Raw genomic sequence first — 18,584 nt, forward strand, 5'->3', positions numbered from 1 at the left:
AAAACTAAATAAATAAAATAAAACTTAAAATTCGCCTATTAAGCTCATACCATATGCTGGAAACCATGCTAATTGTTCAATGCAATTATTTTATTTAATCTTCACAGTGACCCCAAGATGTAGATATGAATATATGTTTTACAAATGACAAAAGTAAAGATTGGAAAAATAAAGTGGTTTGGCCAAAGTTCACAGAGCTATTAAATAGGAGATTGGAACTGGAGCTTTCTGTCTCTAGAGCCTCCCCCCGCCCTTGCTTTAACAGCCAGGCTGCAAGGAATAGCCAAAGACTGAATTGATGGTCGTGTGAATGGAGAGAAGTGACTGGACTGGAGAATTAAGGAGGCTGAATTTATGATGAGACTTGGTGATCAGTTAATTGCCTGAAGGTGCTGAAGAGAACTCCAGGATAATTCTAGCCTTTGGCTTAGGCTCCTGGGTGGGTGTTGGTGTGAAAGCGGTGGCTGTCCCTGGAAAGCGGAGCTGGATTGCGGGCGGTTTGCAGAGGATTGACTCGGTCGGGCAGAGTGAGCTTGAGGTGCCCGTGAAACATCTGAGTGCAGGTGCCCAGTCAGGGGTAAGGAGTCGGAGCTCAGGTTCTATACAGGTCTGGGCTGGAGAGCTAAAGGTGCACACCAACCTCAAAGAGAAGGAGGGTGGGGCCATGGCAGCAGATGAGATCATCTGGAGTATGTAAAAGGAAGGAGTGAATGGGCTGTGAGTGGAATCCTGGGGACCATTGTCACTGAAGGAAAGAGGAGACCATAGAAACTGAGGAGTGGGCAGGGGAGTGGAGGCCAAGGAAGGGGAGAGCATTCCAGAAAGAAATGAGCGGTCAGAAACGCTACGTACAGTCAATTAACATTTACCCAAAGGAGACAATTCAAAAGCCCAAAAGGTGCCATCATATTGTTTGTTATAGAAGTAAAAATTTGGAAACAATTCAAATAGCCAGTAATGTGGAATGCTTATGAGATTATGGCACATGTATTCATATACTGTTCTTCAGCCATTAAAATAACTATTGAAAACACTGTCACAGTGGGAAAAGTGTTCATAAGTGAATGGAAGAGAGAACAGTAAAAAGTTTGATACATGCTTTGATTTTAGCCAGACCCCCACACCCTTTACATACACGTTTCTTGAAGGCAGGGCTCTTACCTTATTCATCTCCAAGTCCCAGGCCTAGGCCAAGTACTGGTACATAGTTGGTTCCCAATAAATGTTTGTCGAATGGATGAACTGTGGGAAAGTATTTTTTTGTGTGGTTAAGGATTGGAAGGAAATAAGAGGAATATGATCAATTGATGTGTTAGGACAGTGGGATATTGGGTGATTATTTTTTCTTTTATATTATGTTTATACAGTTAGTGAAAGCCAGGAGGGAAAAACAGTCTGGTATTTGGGAGCTATTTGGTATTTTTACAAAATGTTTTTCTTTGCAGAGATGATTGTTTTAATTTCATAACTCTGTGCAATAGGATGGTTGGGCCCTTAATGTTCTTCTTAAATGAGAATGGGAGTACAGAGATACTGAAATCCCTTTTGTTGTTCTAGAGTCAGCTAGCAATAAGGTTCATATTAAAAGCTATGGTTTTTTAGATTATTATTCATCATTTCGTCTCTTCAGCTAGTTTACTTTCTCCATTTTGAAAGCAGTGCAAGAAGACGAGTGCCAAGAATCAGCATGGGGAAGTTCATATATGTGTGATTTTAAGTATAATTGTCAGTCTTTGTCGTTGACTATGACAGTGTCTGTCCTTTCTGCAGCTCACCCCAGGCCTATATGAATTCAAAGTGAGTGTAAATGGTCGGAATTCCCAAGGGGAAGGCTTTGTGAACGTGACTGTGAAACCAGGTATGTTCTCAGCCCTCCAAAGGGTTCCCAAGGAGGTGGAGAGCTGACTTTAGGGGTTTTTCATTCCCATTCATTTTTTAAATACATTTTTGGGCAATTTCTAATTCAATATAGTAAAAGGTTAGGGTGGCAAAGTATACTCATATACTTTGGTTCTGGGTGAAACACCTTACTGAACGTCATATGACCCACACTGCAGTCGGTCTGAACAATAACCTGTCTACCTGAGAACTACTTCTCCAAGGGGGTCGTTCTGAGAGAGGACCATGCGTTGTAATTAAGAGACACAAGAAAGCCTAGGAGAAGCATGTAGGAGGGCCAGCCACATGGCTGGTCCTTTCTAATCTCTTTCCAGAAATGTGGGCCTTTGAACACAGACTTGCTCACTGAAACCCTGCCCATTTTCTCTCACCTCGGACACCAAATTCCATCATTCTTGTTAAGTAGATTACAGTGCAACAGCAAGTATATCTCGTTTTGCATTTTCATAGATATTTGGCAGAAGTTGGCAAGTGGAACATACATTGGCAGGAATTCTTAAACTGCTTTCTGACTTTGTTGGCGATAGATTTTCTTTTAATTTCCTTGAACCTTGTAGCCAAGGTAATACTTTCTCTTAAAAATATGTTTAGAATAAAGACCATTTGACTATTTCTCAAAGAAAAGGCCACTGGGTTCACAGTCATTCAGCTGGACCAGAGCAGTTTGGGACTTTCCCAACACCCTGGCCTGGTCACCTCACACACAGTCAGCCCATGGGTGATTGAGAAATTACCCACTATCTTTTCAGCACAGTCTTGTGGCAAGGGACAGTTTGCCTGCCAAGGCCTTTATTGCACGAAGCTTATTTGTTGTCCACCTCTAGTCAGCTTGCTCCAGAGCAGTCACTGCTTCAGTCCTTTTTATGAACTGGATGGCCCCTGAGCATTGAAAGAATGCAGGGCATAGTCTTAGGAATAGTCAGGTTTGGAAGAGGCTTAACACTCCCAGGTGTCTTATGTTAGAATGCCAGCCTGGTCTTGTGACTTCTAGATTTGGTGATGCTTCAGCCACCGCCTATGTAATGGAAACATTTATAATCCAACCAGATAGGGTCTGCCCCTCCCCTACTTTACAAAGCCCCTCTTTTAATTTCTCCCCGGTCGTTTTCTTGCAGAGCCCCGCAAGAATCGGCCTCCAGTTGCCATCGCGTCACCACAGTTCCAGGAGATTTCTCTGCCAACCACTTCTACGGTCATCGATGGCAGCCGTGAGTCCTTCCCTGGGCACGGGGTTTTAGGAGAGTGTTCACTGTGCCCTCTGGTTGAGGATTTTGGCCGGCTGTGTCTGCATTCTGCTTAGGCTTCTTGACCTTGCTGCGGGGTCTGAAGCAGCTGACGAGGAAGTGAGCACCAGACAGCCCTATGTAAGACCCCCATGTGGCTTGTTTGAAGTAGTATTTCTATTCTGAGATGGTAAGAAAGTGGGATTGTGCATGTATTTAGCATTATTTTAGTTGAAATCTTCTTAGACAGACTCGCCATTCTCAGTAGTGGAAACAAAGCTCTTTCCTGTCAGGACGAGATGTCCCCGAGAGGCTTAACTGAGCAGCTCTCGCCCAGCTGTGCATGCCCAACAGGGCTCTCGTCAGCCTCTGGGAGAGACTCCCAGAATGTGAGAGGCTCTGCACCCCTGCCTGGGCTCACTCAGATTTTCCCATCAGAGGGTTGGAGAGGGATTCTGGGTCTTGGCCATTGATCCTGCTGTGAGTGCACGGGAGGTTTCAGGCCTTGCATCTCACCAGCATTTGCTTGCTTCTTTTGAAGCCCGTTAAGGCCCTGTTATCCTGACCGTCTTGGCAGCAGTAGTGGTTTTGGGCAGAGGTAGTTCCTACTTTAGCAGAGGAACTGCCTCGACGTGAGACGTTGCGTGTACACAGTTTGACAAGAAGAGGAGGCTAGAAGAAGAGCGGGCCGGGAGAGAGGAGACAGGTCAGGAAGAGGCACATGTGAGAGCGGTAGAAAGGTTCACACAGTGCCACTTTATTTCATGTTTTTGAGTAGATCAGTGTTAAGTGCTGTGTAAAGGTATGCGGCAAAAAGAGCCACTACCATCCCTGTCTGCCAGCTTTACAGTTTTTCTCCAATTAGTGCTATAGTTTACATATCTTCCCAGAGCTACCTTATGCATACATAAGAAAAGACACGTATAGCCCTGGCTGGTGTAGCTCAGTGGATTGAGCATGGGCCTGCAAACCAGAGGATTGCGGTTCGATTCCCAGTCAGGGCACATGCCTGGGTTGCAGGCTGGTTCCCAGCAGGGGACTTGTGAGAGGCAACCATACATTGATATTTCTCTCCTTCTCTCCTTCCCTTCCCCTCTAAAGATAAATAAATACAATCTTTTAAAAAAGACATGTACAGTTCTTTATGATAAAGCATTACTCACACTTACATAGTATAATGCCTGTTTAGATGTGTTGGAGAATTTTTCTGAATCATTATATGAATACTTCATTTTTTTTTTCGTTTAATGATTACATAGCCTTCCATTATATGGGTGTATAATTTCATTTTTTGAATACATACTTGTTTTCAATCACTCTCTGTGGATGACTGTTTAGATTAGTTTTGGTCTTGTGATTATAATGCTACCATGAATAATCTTATAAGCATGACATTAAACACATGCAAGGATATCTATAGGATACATTCCTAGAAGAGGAATTGCAGGGACAAAGGTAAATTTTGCCAAATTGCTCCTTAGAAAGGTTGTATCAGTTTATGCTTCTGCTATGACCTATGAACGGGCCTCTTTCTCCATACCTTTACCAGTTTAATGTGCTAAGAAACTGGTCTTTACCAATCTGAGAGGTTTAAGCATGGTATCTCAAGTATAATTTAAATTTGCATTTATTTTCAGTGAGGTTGAGTATCTTTTCATGTATTTAAGAGTTTTTGATTTTCCTTTTTTTTTTTATGCATTAGCATTTTAACCAGAGGTTGCCTGTGTTGGAGTCCTTGGAAAACTGTTCAGTGGAATATTCATAGAGAGGCAGAATGACCCACTATTCCTAGGAAGGAAACACTCTGGAGAGATAGTCTGTAATTTCGCGACATTTTCCTAGCCTCAACCCTCTAGGCAGTTGCCCTGGTTTGTGTAAACCGGATAAGTGCTGAGACCAGCGTGCTCATGTTGTAACCGATGTTTCTTTATGGTCAAGAAAGCACTGATGATGATAAAATCGTCAAGTACCATTGGGAAGAACTTAAGGGACCTCTGAGAGAAGAGAAGATTTCTGAAGATACGCCCATATTAAAACTAAGTAAGCTCGTCCCTGGGAACTACACTTTCAGGTAAATTAGGATCCTTCAAGTTTACCATTGGCCTTTTTTCCCCCCTTGTGGGTTTTACATTCTTACAGGAGTAACTCTGACAGATACCAAATTCATTGTAGAGTTGGTTGGAAATGAAGCCTGTGGTTCCATTGGTGCTCCGAGCCCTGTGGTAATTGTGGTTACAACATTAATAGCTTTTTAGGGCAAAAGCCCTTGCATAGTAGATGAGAGTCCACCACAGTTCGTCCTTTTCAAAGCCTTACCTTACAGATCCCCAAACATATTTTTTGGATTGCTGTTATTAAGTGAAAGAGTCCATCTTTCTTTGCCTTTTCTCAGGAAAAATCGAGAAGGAACCTACCTACCATCTTTTCCACTTGGGAAATGCTTCTTAAACTTATGATAGCTCAAAATCTTTACTCTGACAAGTGGCTTATTTGAACATGAGTTGTAGGATCTTCCTCTAACGGGGTTTTGGGGAGCCTGATTCAAAGACAGTCCTTTGGGGGCCGAGTGCCAACGTGCTGGAGTGAGACTGCGAGCGCGAGGCGACCACAGAGAGGTTCTTGCATCTGCAGAACTGCTTATGCGGCACAAAGCACTTGCACCACGCAGACCCCGGGTGTGCATGGTGCTGTCCTCGTTTCCTGTTCGAGAGAGGCGAGGCTCAGGGCATTTACTAGCTTCTCTGAGGTTACCCAGAACTGGGACGCAGGTTTTCTAAACCCTGTGTCAGGGCTCATTCCCCTCTGTTCCTTGACGTGGCCCGTATGGATTTTGTTTAAGCTTCCTTGAATGCTCTTCTCAATCTGTTGGAGTTCTGCCTGTTCTTAAGGACCTACCGTTTCCAATGAGGCTCTCTAAGACCCTCCAAAGAGCAGAGAATGTTGCACTCAGCGCCCTCATGTGGCACCTACCGTGGTGCAGCAGCTTATGCGCAAGTGTCAGTCTTCTTCACTGCTCCTGCGGTCAGTCAGGTTTAGACACTGCCAGAGACACAGCGCTGAGCATCTGACACAGCACCCACCGTGCAGGTGGCCATGCAGGTTCTGACCATGCACAGCTGTCGCGCCTCGGGACTTCAGCAGGAGGAAAGGTAGTTGTCATGCCACAAGGTTGGAGTCTTCTCATTGGCTTAAAATTGAAATGTGAATGGTTTTTACCTTAGATTTCTAATGTAGGAATTTGAACATTTATGGAATTTAGCCTGGGCTAGGATGATCTTTTTAAAAATAATAACAATAATAACTTGTTTCTTGAACATTTACTATGTCTTTAGTATTGTTTTGAGCTCTTTGCATACAGTAGTCGAGTTAATCCTTATAACAGGTATTATAATTACTCTTATTTTAGAGTTCATCATCATTACCAAGTCCTTATTATATGAAATGTTAAAGGGACTTATTTAAGAAAAAGAACATAAAAAACATGTACAGTAAAATGACAGCAAACTCACAATTATTAACAACCACACCTAAAACAAAAACATAAGCAAACAACTAGAACAGGAACAGAACCACAGAAATGGAGATCACGTGGAGGATTATCAACAGGGGAGTGGGAGGGGGAGAAGGGGGGAAAGGTACAGAGAGTAAGTAGCATAGATGGTGGGTAGAAAACAGACAGGGAGGGTAAGAACAGTATGGGAAATGTAGAAGATAAAGAATCTATGTGTATGACACTTGGACATGAACTAAGGAGGGGAATATAGGTAGGAGGGGGTGTGCAGGGTTGAAGGGAGTGAAGTGGGGAAAATGGGACAACTGTAGTAGCATAATCAATAAAATATATTTTAAAAATAATTACTCTTATTTTATAAATGAGGAAGTTTAGGCACTGAGAGGTTAAGTAACTTGCCCAAGGTCACGCAGGCAGTCTGAGCTTTTCACAGTGATGTTAGCCTGCAGTGGTTCAGTCGGATGGGGTATTAGGGAGCGAATCTTTTTTTCTAAGCCTCAGTCTACGAACTGACAGGTTTGGGTTTGATTAGCATTAAGGTTCAGTCTGATTCCACTTCGCTTTTCCTCCCCCTGGTTTTACACGGCAGTCTCCTCCTTCCTTGGCCCTGTGCTCAGCTGCTGTTTGGTTCCAGGGTTCTTTTCTGAAAGCCAGGGACTGAGCTGAAAGGCAGTGATGGGCAGCTGTTGTTTTGCCACCTGTCCATAACTTGCTTTTATTCTAAAGTAGGAGACAAATAGTATATGTTTAAAAACAAAAACAAAAAACTGTGAAAGCAACAGGCAACCTGGAAAAAGTAAACTCCTGTAGATTGTTCCCCTCCTGATGTTTGTCGATTTGCGAGTCTGTGAGTCTGATCTTTCTGGGCTCTTTTTCTCAAGGCTGCAGTACCCACACCCCCTTCAGACCACAGGGAAAGCCCACAGATGTCTGGCTCTGTCTGTGGCTGGTGGTGAGATTTAAACAAACGACATGCCTTATCTATGTTTTCCCTCTTTCTGGCAGCAGAATGGAGGGAGCCCAAACCTCCTTGCTTGCTTATGCTCACATTTTGAGGTGGCAAGAGCAGCTCTAGGCTGTTCAGCTGGAAAGCATCATTTAGGTAAAAGCCTGTTCTTATAAATGAGCACTTTTTTCTCTTTCAAATCCTGTTTCACACTGGCGCAAACTGTGGGGCCGTTGCGTAGGAGAGTGCATTTCCATCTCAGGCTTGTGTCTCACCGCAGCCAGACCCCCCCAGTCCATCCCAGAGGCTGTCTGCTAGGGAGTCCGTTCTTGTGGTACGTACTCCTCTGGACCAGGGTGATGGCAGGAGAGCCTGCTACAGTCAGAGCTCTAGTTAGTGTAGTGTCTTGGAGCGCCACAGGAATAGGGGCCATGGACTATCACTTCTTAAGACTTGATTTCCGGGCTTGGGAGTCAGAACTGGCCTTGCTTCTTGGCTCCTGACAGGGCCCTGGGCAGGTTACGTAGCCTCTCTTTGCCACCTGCAAAGGGAGACTGGTGGTTGTTGTGGGCGTCGGACCAGACCGTGCTCATACCAGCCCAGCACACAGACACGTGCAGGCCACTGAGCGGCACAGCACGGCAGACATGTTGCCTGGAAGCACATCCAACACCTCCACTTCCCAGCAAGTTACTTGACCTCTCTCTGCCTCAGTCTCCTCATATGTGTAAGGAGAAAAATGAGGGTAGAGTTTACAGAGCTCTTGAGGGTTCATTGAGTTCCAGATCACTTGGCTCGGTGCCTGGCACACAGTGAACCGTCAGTCAGCGTTAGCCTCTAGTATTATTACTCTGCCTTTCCCAGAGGAATGGTAAGAATCAGTTACCAATTGGTAACACTGCCACCTTCGTATTTCTTAGCCTTGATTATTAGTCCTCTCGTGTTGATGCCTCTGTACCCAAGCCCCTCCGTGACTGCACGCCTCTCTCTGCCCTGACAGCTTGACAGTGGTGGACTCGGATGGAGCTTCCAACTCCACCACGGCCAGTCTGACAGTGAACAAAGCTGTGGACTATCCTCCTGTGGCCAATGCAGGCCCCAACCAAGTGATCACCCTGCCCCAAAACTCCATCACCCTCTTTGGGAACCAGAGCACTGACGACCATGGCATCACCAGCTATGAGTGGTCCCTCAGCCCCAGCAGCAAAGGGAAGGTGGTGGAGATGCAGGTAGGAGGGGAGTGGCTTTCTTGCCCAGGGGAGTTAGGGCTGCTGGACTGGGTCACTCTTCCAAGGCTTGTATTTGCTGCATTTTAATGACCAAAGTCAGATTTGTGCATAGAATATATGATTTTTTTAAAAAGACTCAGAAAGTTTAAGGAGCCTTTAGTTAACATACTGGCAGAAAAGACTGGATGAGAAACTAGGCTTAGAAAACTTTTTTCCTGTTCCAGGGTGATTCCAGAGAGTCAGACTATTCAGAGGCGACAGGGTGTGAATCTTACGAATTGGGGCAGATGACCTGACGAGGCGGGGAGCATTGTCTCTCCAGAGATGTTTAGGAAGAGCCTAGACTTGCCACCACACTGGTGACAAAGCATACACAGAAAACTGGGTGACCGTGGTGCACCCAAGAACTTGAGCCCAGACTGAGGGATTGGCTGCCCTGCAGGCCCAGCTGGTTATTGCTAGATGGAAGTGTGGTCCCTGTATTGCTAGAATGTGCGACTTTTCCAGAAAAGATAGAAATCTAGACCTGTGTGTGAAATGTTACAGCTCTTAAGACATACGGGCCAAACAAGAAGTCTGCAAGCTGGACTCCGCCCAGAGGCTGACAGTGTGTGGCCACTGTTCTCACTTTCCTACGTTGGAAGGTTGTTCTGAGTTACGTATGATGTTCCTTCTGACACTCAGGAATCCATGTTTCTAGATTTGAGTCGTGGCTTAAGGCTGACATTTCACCCGGAGTCAGTCTGAGTAGTATGTTGGCTTTCTCTGCCATTGAAAGATCTGTACCGACCTGTAAGAAGGCAGCGTGGCTCTGCACAGCATCTTGAGTTACTGCCATGTTCTACTGAGGCAGCTTTGTTGGGATCCCTGTGTGTCCTTCGTAGGAAGAACACTGTTTTTGAAATTGTGTTCTTTTATATTCATGACCTTTCTGCCTGGGTGGCAGAGACTGATCTTGGTTGTCTTTGCCTTTTTTCCTGTACTCCCCTCCCCTGTGAGAGCTCCTGATTTCATTCGAAACAGCTGCTGTGTTGGGGCGGGTTGTTCCCTGAAGGGGGAACCTTTTAACAAGATGTTTCACAGCATCTGATCCAGCATTCACTGATTTTGCTGGACTAGGAGGTAATAGCCCAGCACCAACCAGGCTTAGAAAACTGGGTAAATCTCTTAGACCCGAGCAGGACTTAGTGTATGATGGGATTCTGGGAGGCTGTCTTTCCACTGTCTGTATTTACGTATCCAGGGCGTTAGAACACCGATCCTGCAGCTCTCTGCCATGCAAGAAGGAGACTACACGTACCAGCTCACAGTGACCGACACAATAGGACAGCAGGCCACCGCTCAAGTGACTGTTATTGTGCAGCCTGGTAAGTTCCAACCTGAGGGGCAGGCTCTTCGATTGGCCAGTCCCTTTACCCTTGGGGAAGAAGAGGGTTTGGGTTCTGTGCTGAAAGGGGGGGGGGGAGTGGGAGGCACCAATCAGAGCCCCCGGCAGCTTCTGTTGTCGTAGCAACTTCTGTTGTTCATTCCCCTAGTGCTTTCTCGTCATAGCTTGAGAGAAAGAGCACGTCACAGCCTCAGCTCATGCCCTTGCCCTTCACTAGTTATAGTGTCGTCAAGGCCATGGAGTAGAGAGAGTCTCTGCCATCCCCAGTCCTATCATGTGCCCTTTAAGGACCAGCCTCAAGCCTGCTTACTCAAGAAAGCCCCGTCTTACCACTTGGACTCTTATTTGCACTTCTATGGCATAGTATTTTGCATTCAGCATGGCATTGTAACTTCATTAAATGCTGCCATATTCTTTCAGAACTGTTCTGTTTCAGCCTTAGAGTCTGCCTGGCGAGCTCCCTGACTGCACCCCAGTGTGTAGCTGTCCCACAGTATCTGACAGTTCTAAGGGCAGGGAGGCGGAGTTCTCATGGCTTCCAGAAAATCTGTCCTGATTGGGTCCTCTCCTTTCCCAACCAGACTGCCTGCTTCTGACCTCCAAGTCTCTGTCTTCTAGAAAACAACAAGCCTCCGCAGGCAGATGCAGGCCCAGACAAAGAGCTGACCCTTCCCGTGGACAGCACAACCCTGGATGGTAGCAAAAGCTCAGATGATCAGAAAATTATCTCTTATCTCTGGAAAAAAACACAGTGAGTATTGACACAAACTCTTACTTATGCAGAGGCTCTGGACCTTTGAAGAGCATGGTTGTACTTGCTTTTTAAGAGTTTACTTGTTCTTGTTCGCTTATTCAAGGGGTGAGGAGGGGAGTGACTGAGAAAGAAACTTCGCAATGCCAAACTTCAGCTCTAAGAAAATGATACAAAATGATTTTTGTAAGAAAAAAAGAATGCTTACCATCAGTTAGTCCCCAGGTAATACTTTGTGATCCTGGTGCTTTTACAGGTATAATCCATCCGCTGAAATGCATTATTTAACTACACTTGAGAGGCTGGATGGAAGGGGTAATGGAGCAGAAAAATACTGTTGCTCAAAATTAACTGGGTGAGGCAGGCAGGGGGGATGGGACAGAGCAGCTATTAAGGAGAGTTGGGAATTCATCTACAGAATGAAAGCGCTGCTCTGTTACCGTTCCCTTGAACAAGACTGCGTTTACCAAGTACATTAGCCAGAGGCAAAGGTGGTAACCAAAATAATTCTTTTTTTTATATTTTATTTATTTATCTTTAGAGGGGAAGGGAAGGAGAGAGGAAGGAAACATCAATGTATGGTTGCTTCTGGTGCATCCCCTGCAGGGAACTGACCCCTGCCGGAAACTGGCCTGCAACCCAAGCATGTGCAACCCTGACTGGGAATCGAACCGCGATCGTCTGGTTCCCAGGCCCGTGCTCAATCCACTGAGCTACACCAGCCAGGGCCCAAAATAATTCTAATTAAACTAGGTTACAGAATTGAACCATTCCTGTATCTCGCAGTTCCTTTCGGCTCCTTTAAACCATAACAACTGGGATTCAAATTATATGCAGGACCCCAAAAGCAGTGAAAGAATTTTAAGGAAGAGTTAAAAGTTAAAAAGGAGTTAAATTTCTCTATTTCCAAAGGTAGCAACCGAAGCACAGCCGGGCTGTGTTGTTTGTGTTGTCTGTGGTGTCGTTGTTGGTCTAGGGCGTCAGAGAGTAGTGGGGGGCGGGGCGTTGTTACCGGGCTGCACTTGACTTCTGATTGGTGAATTGATTCTAGAAATGATTTTTCTCTGTTCTTGTTTCTATCTTTCCCAGCCTAGGGTGTTTAAGTTATACCTATTAAAGATACTAGGGATGACCCTTTTGGTTGAGTTTTATTACTGTTCACAGCAGAAATAATGCTTAGCCAGCTTCTTGAAGAAGAATCTGCTTCAGGGAGGGCTACTGGGGTCAGAGATGATGTGAGCAGTGGAACAAAACAATACCAGCAAATCTGCAGATGTCTCTGGTCTTCTCTGGTAGTTTTAGGGAAAGCTCTGGGGCGTTTTGATTCTTGCGAAGAAGGGCTCTCTGGCGCGTGCAGTGTTGTGCTGGATGTCAGCACAGAGCAGGTATCCCAGGCCCTCTGGGGACCCTGTCCAGTACCTTTGCTTACAGAGCCCCTAAGAAGCGGATGGTTTTGCCCTGAGAATTCCACTGCAGTGTTGGCCCATTTCCTTCTCTGACTTTTCAGCAAGAGTGAGTTTGGCATGGGATTAAGAAATGCATTTTGCTTCTTTGCTGGCAAGAGCCGAACCAACTACTGGGCCAGAAATACTTTTCAGAAACATCACTCGGAAGTCATTCTTTTGATCAGAGACCTCCCTAGAGCACTCTCTTCCTTTTACAAACTGGAACAGCAAAGAGTTTGAATGTTCTGGAAGCTCATATAAAGGATAAGGCTATATGTATTTGAAAGCTGGTGAATGGAATTTTCTGCTCAGCAGATAGCCTGTATTTTGGGGCCAAATGACACTCTGTCCAAACAGAATATTTTAAAACTTGTCCTCTCAAGGACTGGGAAACAATAGTACATGTTTTCTCCAAGGCAGTAATTGTCTGCACCTGCTGACTCAGGGACAGGAGAGCAGCAGGCACAACTCCATCCTCTGGTTTCTCTCCTTGTCCAGGGGCCCTGATGGGGTGCAGCTCGAGAACGCTAATGGCAGTGTTGCCACTGTGACGGGACTGCAGGTGGGAACCTATGTGTTCACCTTGACTGTCAAAGATGAGAGGAACCTGCAAAGCCAGAGCTCTGTGAATGTCATTGTCAAAGAAGGTACCTCCCTGCTTCGGGTTGGTGCAGCAGCCTCTGGGTCGGATAACAGAATTCTTCGTCTCTTGTTTGGCTGAGAAGTCGATCAGAGACAGGGTGTGGGGAAGAAAGTTGGGTAAGGGCAGCTGTTATTTGCTTGTTGAAAACAACCTTAATTGAGAGTGACTGTAAGGTGAACTTTAACTTCTTGTGTTCCCCTTCCTCCTTTCTTTCCTTCTCAATGAATAGGGAAAGGATTAAGGTTTTTTCTTTTTTAAAAAATGTATTTTATTGATTATGCTATTACAGTTGTCCCAATTTTTCCCCCTTTGTCCCCTCCACCCAGTACCCTTCCTCCCTCCAGTGACTCTGCCCCTGGTTCATGTCCATGGGTTGTGCATATAAGTTCTTTGGCTTCTCCATTTCCTACACTATTCGTCACCTCCACCTGTCTATTTTCTACCTACCATCTATGCCACTTATTCTCTGTACCTTTTCCCTCATTCTCCTCCCTCCCCCTCCCAACTGATTACCCTCCATGTGATCTCCATTTCTGTGATTCTGTTCCTGTTCTGGTTGTTTGCTTAGTTTGTTTTTTTAGGTTCAGTTGTTGATAGTTCAAAATTGTGAACATTAAAATGCCAACAAATTCACAAGGATCAACAACTAAATCTAAGGATTAGGGTTTTTTCCCCTTTGCATTTTGATTTTGCCTCTGTGCTGCTAAGCCCTGGCGTTCCTGTGACTTTCCTGCTAGCTACAGTGACACCTGCTGTCAGACCTTAGAATGGCTGTCCTGCCCTGGAGCTGTCTGTGCTCCCCCTAGGACCCTGCATGCTGAAGCCAGCTGGAGGCAAGAGTTGATGGGTCTTGCTCTGGTTTGCAGGCACGATGATCAGTGATGCCTTGGCGAGGACTATGAGCTGATAGTAGGAAAAACTGTCAGATATGCAGGTGGCGTCGGCTCGCAGTGACCTGAGCTCATTGAGCACTGGAAGGCACACACCTGAGTAAACAGAGCTGTAGGTGGGGCCCAGGTTGAGAGAGGTCTCTCCTTTTTCTCTGTTACAGTACTAAGGAAGGCATCCAAAAAGATGTTCAGAGAATAACATTTTAGCCTATATTTTATCTTATTTTAAAGATTCTGTTTATTTATTTTTAGAGAAAGGGGGATTGGGCGGGAGAGAGAGGAAGAGAAACATTGATCTGTTGCCTCTTGCACTCCCCCAGCCAGGGATCTGGCCCGCAGCCCAGGCATGTGCCCCAACTAGGAACTGAGCTGGCGACCTTTCTGTTTATGGGAAGGCACCCAACCCACTGAGCCACACTAGTCAGGGCTTAACCCATATTTTAAAGACAGTTTAGGGTATCAGCTGGATGAAACCTAAACTCAAAGGCTTTAATCCAACTGGGCCCTAGTTTCCAATTATCATATACCTCCACAGCGCAGAATCCTCTACTGAGATTCCTCCACAGCGCAGAGGAATCCCCAGCAGGATTCCTTTCAGGGGGCAGCTTTGAGAATACAGGAGGAAACTGCGCTTGTCCCCTCCATTGTATGGTATCAGGAGAACATTTCTGGGTGTGGCTGGAGCCTCAGGGCCTGTGGCAATGGTGGCTTTAAATGTGCACTGTTGCCAGTAGGGACAGGTGCTGGAACCAGTTCTCCATTTAAGATGTATTTGGTGTTTAGCTTCCCTGTAAGTGTCATGAAGAATCATTTCTTCTTTCCCTGGAATGTTATATTATTTCAATGATTTCTCTTTGCTTAGAAATGAACAAACCACCTATTGCCAAGATAACTGGGAATGTGGTAATAACCTTGCCCGTGGACACAGCAGAGCTGGATGGCTCCAAGTCCTCAGATGACAAGGGAATAGTCAGCTACCTCTGGACCCGAGATGAGGGGAGCCCCGCAGCAGGGGTGAGTGTGCTAGGAGCCGAGGGCAGCACACGGCCAAGGTGGTGAGATGGCGAGAGGAGGCCGGGCCCAACATCCTAGGATCTGTGTTAACCAGGCGATTCCTCCGTCACAGCCGGGTTGCTCTCTGAAATCTGGGGGTGGGGGCCAAATGACTGGCGAAGGGGCACTCTGCATGCCAGTGTGGCACGGGGTGTGTGTCTGCTCCCTGATCCTGGCAGCGGTGGCTGCACCGCTGTTGCAGAGCAGAAACTGCCTGGAGTTGAAGAGCGCAGCTCAGAGGGGCTGAGCTGTGACAGAATCAGCAGCAGAGTCCACAGAAGGAGAGTGGTTTTTTTCTGCAGCGTGGCTGTGTTGTTCACTCCACAGGAGGTGCTGAATCGCTCTGACCACCAGCCCGTCCTCTTCCTTTCCAACCTGGTCGAGGGAACCTACACTTTCCATCTGAAAGTGACTGATGCGAAGGGTGAGAGTAACATGGACCGGACTACTGTGGAGGTGAAACCTGGTGAGTACGTGTGTGACGGGCCTGGATGACACTGCGGGGTCAGCCATGCAGGGCCTTGGTCCCGGGATCTTGCCAGCCCCAGCCTGGACAGAGCCAGGTGGGATATCCAGCTTTGAAAAAAATCCAGAAACCCCAAGCTGAAAAATCCTTTGGGACTATCTGTTGCAGCATTACCCCTCCTATCCACACAGGCATGTGGACCTCCCCTGCTCGTCTCAGATGCAGGAGCAGAAACCCAGGCAGGGTTTGCTCAGTGTCACACGCAGTTGTGTCAGCGCCAGGCCTCTGTGCCCCTACCTGCACTTTCTGCTCTGCATGCAACCGATGAGGCAGGGCTCAGGTGCTCTGGGACTCTGAGCACAGGGATAGCTTGAGTCATGACGTCTCATCAGCACCCAGATGCAGAAAACATTTTATTTTTGTGAGTTGAGCCTCAGGCCTTTTCTGACAACCCAGGGAAGGTAAAGTAACTGGTGACCTTTACATTTTCAGATTTGCTTGGAGGCTCGCTGGTTTTAGAGAGGAAGTGAGTGCGGGGTGGGGTAGGGACCCACTCCATTATCTAGGCTGAGCCCCTGTGTGATGTCTCAGATGGGAAAGGGGCTGGGCAGGTGGCCCATTCCTTGTCCCATCTCTCTGTGTTTAAAATCAGATCATAGGTAGCCCACTAATTATGCAAATTATACATCAGAACAAGCAAAGGGTACATTGAAGTATGTGCATAAGGCATTCTGAATAATCACTGAATTTCCAAGTGTAGAACAGTCTTTAAGATATAATCAAAAGTAAAGCACAGTGGTTTCCCAGCTCTAGGGTTGTAAAGGCACCGGGAGCTGCGGTGCGGCTCCTTGTTTCTTGGCTGCCCGGGTTTCCTTTGTGTTGAGCCGTTGTCAAACCTGTGGGGCAGATGCACTGGCATTGCTGGTAAGGTGGTTGAGATGAGCGTTTTCCCTCCCGTGTTGTAGACAAAGTACAGCAAGACACCGAAAATCAGATGAGGATCAGGAGAGACTGTTAGGTGACCACTGTCAGATGGCCACTGCCTGGCCAAGGGAGAGGCTTTATTACTTGTTTTTTAAGATTTTATATACTTATTTTTAGAGAGAGGGGAAGGGAGGGAGGAAGAGACAGAGAGAAACATCACTGTGTGGTTGCCACTCACGGGGCCTCCACAGGGGACCTGGCCCGCAACCCAGGCATGTGCCCTGACTGGGAATCTAACTGGTGACCCTTTGGTTCACAGGCTGGCATTCAGTCCATTGAGCCACACCAGCTGGGGCAGAGAGAAGCTTTTAAAACACGTGTTTCTTTCTTTCCCACTCCCTTCACTAAACCCTGTTGCCTCCCTAATCCCCAGCACATGCTTGGTCATTTTCAGGGTGACCTAGGGACCAGGAGCCCTTTCAAAGCTTTCCAGGCCAACACCGGATGCATCACTAAGACTTCATCATTGTTCCTTTCCCTTTGAAAGGCAGGTGCAGTTCCGATGCCCTCATTATTTTCTCTCCCGTGCCCAAGCACACGCACAGGGCGTGTGAACTCTTCTACTTCCAGAACCATGACTGACCCACATGCTTTCCAGATCCCAGGAAGAACAACCTGGTGGAGGTCATCCTGGATGTCAACGTCAGTCAGCTGACTGAGAGGCTGAAGGGGATGTTCATCCGCCAGATTGGGGTCCTCCTGGGGGTGCTGGATTCCGACATCATCGTGCAAAAGATTCAGCCGTACACTGAGCAGAGGTAGCTGGGCAATGAATTGCGGGCGGGGGGAGGAGAAAAGGAAAGACCAGGGCCCCCTGGGCTTCGTGACTGAGCTGAGAAAGTAGTGTGGGTCAGTAGAGAAGGGTGGGCTCTCGGACCAGGAACCACGCATGGTGTCCATTTCTGGAACGAGCTCTTCTCCTCTAGAACAGCCCACGCGCTCCGTGTTAGACTCTGCAGCAAGGTGTCAGGGTACAAGGTCAGAAGAGGTCCCCGGTGTCGGAAGACCGCTGTCTAGTTGGGGGGGTAATCAAGTAAACATGTATCATTGGTGCAGGGTGGATTTGCCAGAACGTGTGGTATCCTGGCGGCATGGAGGCGAGGGCAGTGATGTCCTCCAGGAGGGCGTCCCAGTCTAGTAGAAAGGTGGTGAGACCTGGATGAAGTCGGGGGTAGTCCCAGGATTTTCCACAAGCGGTGAAGCTTGCACTGGTCAAGCATGGGAGGACTGGGAGGAATTCAGAATGGGGCACAGCGTGCACAGAGGTCCTGTGGGATTGGAGGGCAGCAGCTCCTCTGGAAAGCCGTTTGGTTCTGAGAGCTTACAGGGCCCCAGAACATGGGAGAAGCCGGGGCTGGCTGTGCGGACTGAGAAGGGCCATATGCGAGCCAGGGGGTTCAGTTTTAATCACCAGGGCAGGAGACCTAAGTAGTTCTTCGGGCGTGTGAAGTTTTTGTTTGTTTTGTTTGTGAAGCAAGGACATCACCGTGATTGTTAAGGGAGTTCAGTAGTGTGAGGGCTAGGTTAAAAGAGGGGGAGGCTGAGGGCCGTGAGGTCCATCAGGGTGCTCCTGGACCAGTCTAGTAGAAAGGTGGTGAGACCTGAATGAAGGTAGCGGCGATGCAAATGGAAGAGGAGGAGAAGAAATTAAAACGAAATTCGGAGGTAAATCGATGGGACATTGGGAACAAGTGAGGTATCAAATATGAGGCTTTTGGTTTGGATGCCTGAATAGGTAGGTGGTGAGTGCCGCTACCTGAGCCTGAATAGGCGGTGAGTGCCACTGACTGAGCCCAGGGACACGGAAGAATGCCATTTCAAAGAATGAGGCAGTTTTGACTATTCGGCTCGGAGTGTCTTAGGGAGATGTTTTACCAGAGTGTAGCGAGTACAGGCTGGAACTTGGGGTGGAGGAAAAGCCAGAGGTCAGGAGCAGGAGCCAAAGCTGTGAGGACAGATGAGGCATGCTGGGAGTGTCGAGAGGGTCGAGGACAGAGCTCTGGAGAACAGCCATGTTTAAGGAGGAGGCATAGAAAGAAGAGGCAGCAAAGGAAACTAAGAAATAGCCGTCAGAGAGGTGAGGCGGAAACCAGGTGGAACTGGTCTCCTGGAAGTTAAGGCGGGAGCTGGGGGGGTTGGGCTGCCAAGGGATTCAGA

At 47.1% G+C, this 18,584-nt stretch overlaps 1 protein-coding gene across 5 annotated transcripts in view; it reads left to right on the forward strand.

The window, feature by feature from the left end:
* KIAA0319L (KIAA0319 like) overlaps positions 1–18,584 on the forward strand; it is a 98,036-nt gene that overhangs the window by 67,484 nt on the left and 11,968 nt on the right. For all 5 annotated transcript variants that reach the window (XM_037061450.1, XM_037061451.1, XM_037061453.1 and 2 more), the window contains exons 7-16: positions 1,771–1,858; positions 3,015–3,107; positions 5,061–5,193; positions 8,580–8,808; positions 10,052–10,175; positions 10,814–10,946; positions 12,890–13,038; positions 14,787–14,938; positions 15,305–15,443; positions 17,026–17,185. In XM_037061450.1, coding sequence (XP_036917345.1) covers positions 1,771–1,858; positions 3,015–3,107; positions 5,061–5,193; positions 8,580–8,808; positions 10,052–10,175; positions 10,814–10,946; positions 12,890–13,038; positions 14,787–14,938; positions 15,305–15,443; positions 17,026–17,185 — 1,400 coding nt within the window. The remainder of the gene's footprint in view (positions 1–1,770; positions 1,859–3,014; positions 3,108–5,060; positions 5,194–8,579; positions 8,809–10,051; positions 10,176–10,813; positions 10,947–12,889; positions 13,039–14,786; positions 14,939–15,304; positions 15,444–17,025; positions 17,186–18,584) is intronic.

Source organism: Sturnira hondurensis, unplaced genomic scaffold (assembly GCF_014824575.4).
Source record: "Sturnira hondurensis isolate 20B ecotype Veracruz unplaced genomic scaffold, ASM1482457v3 Scaffold0013381, whole genome shotgun sequence".
In the NCBI taxonomy this organism is placed as follows: Eukaryota; Metazoa; Chordata; class Mammalia; order Chiroptera; family Phyllostomidae; genus Sturnira; species Sturnira hondurensis.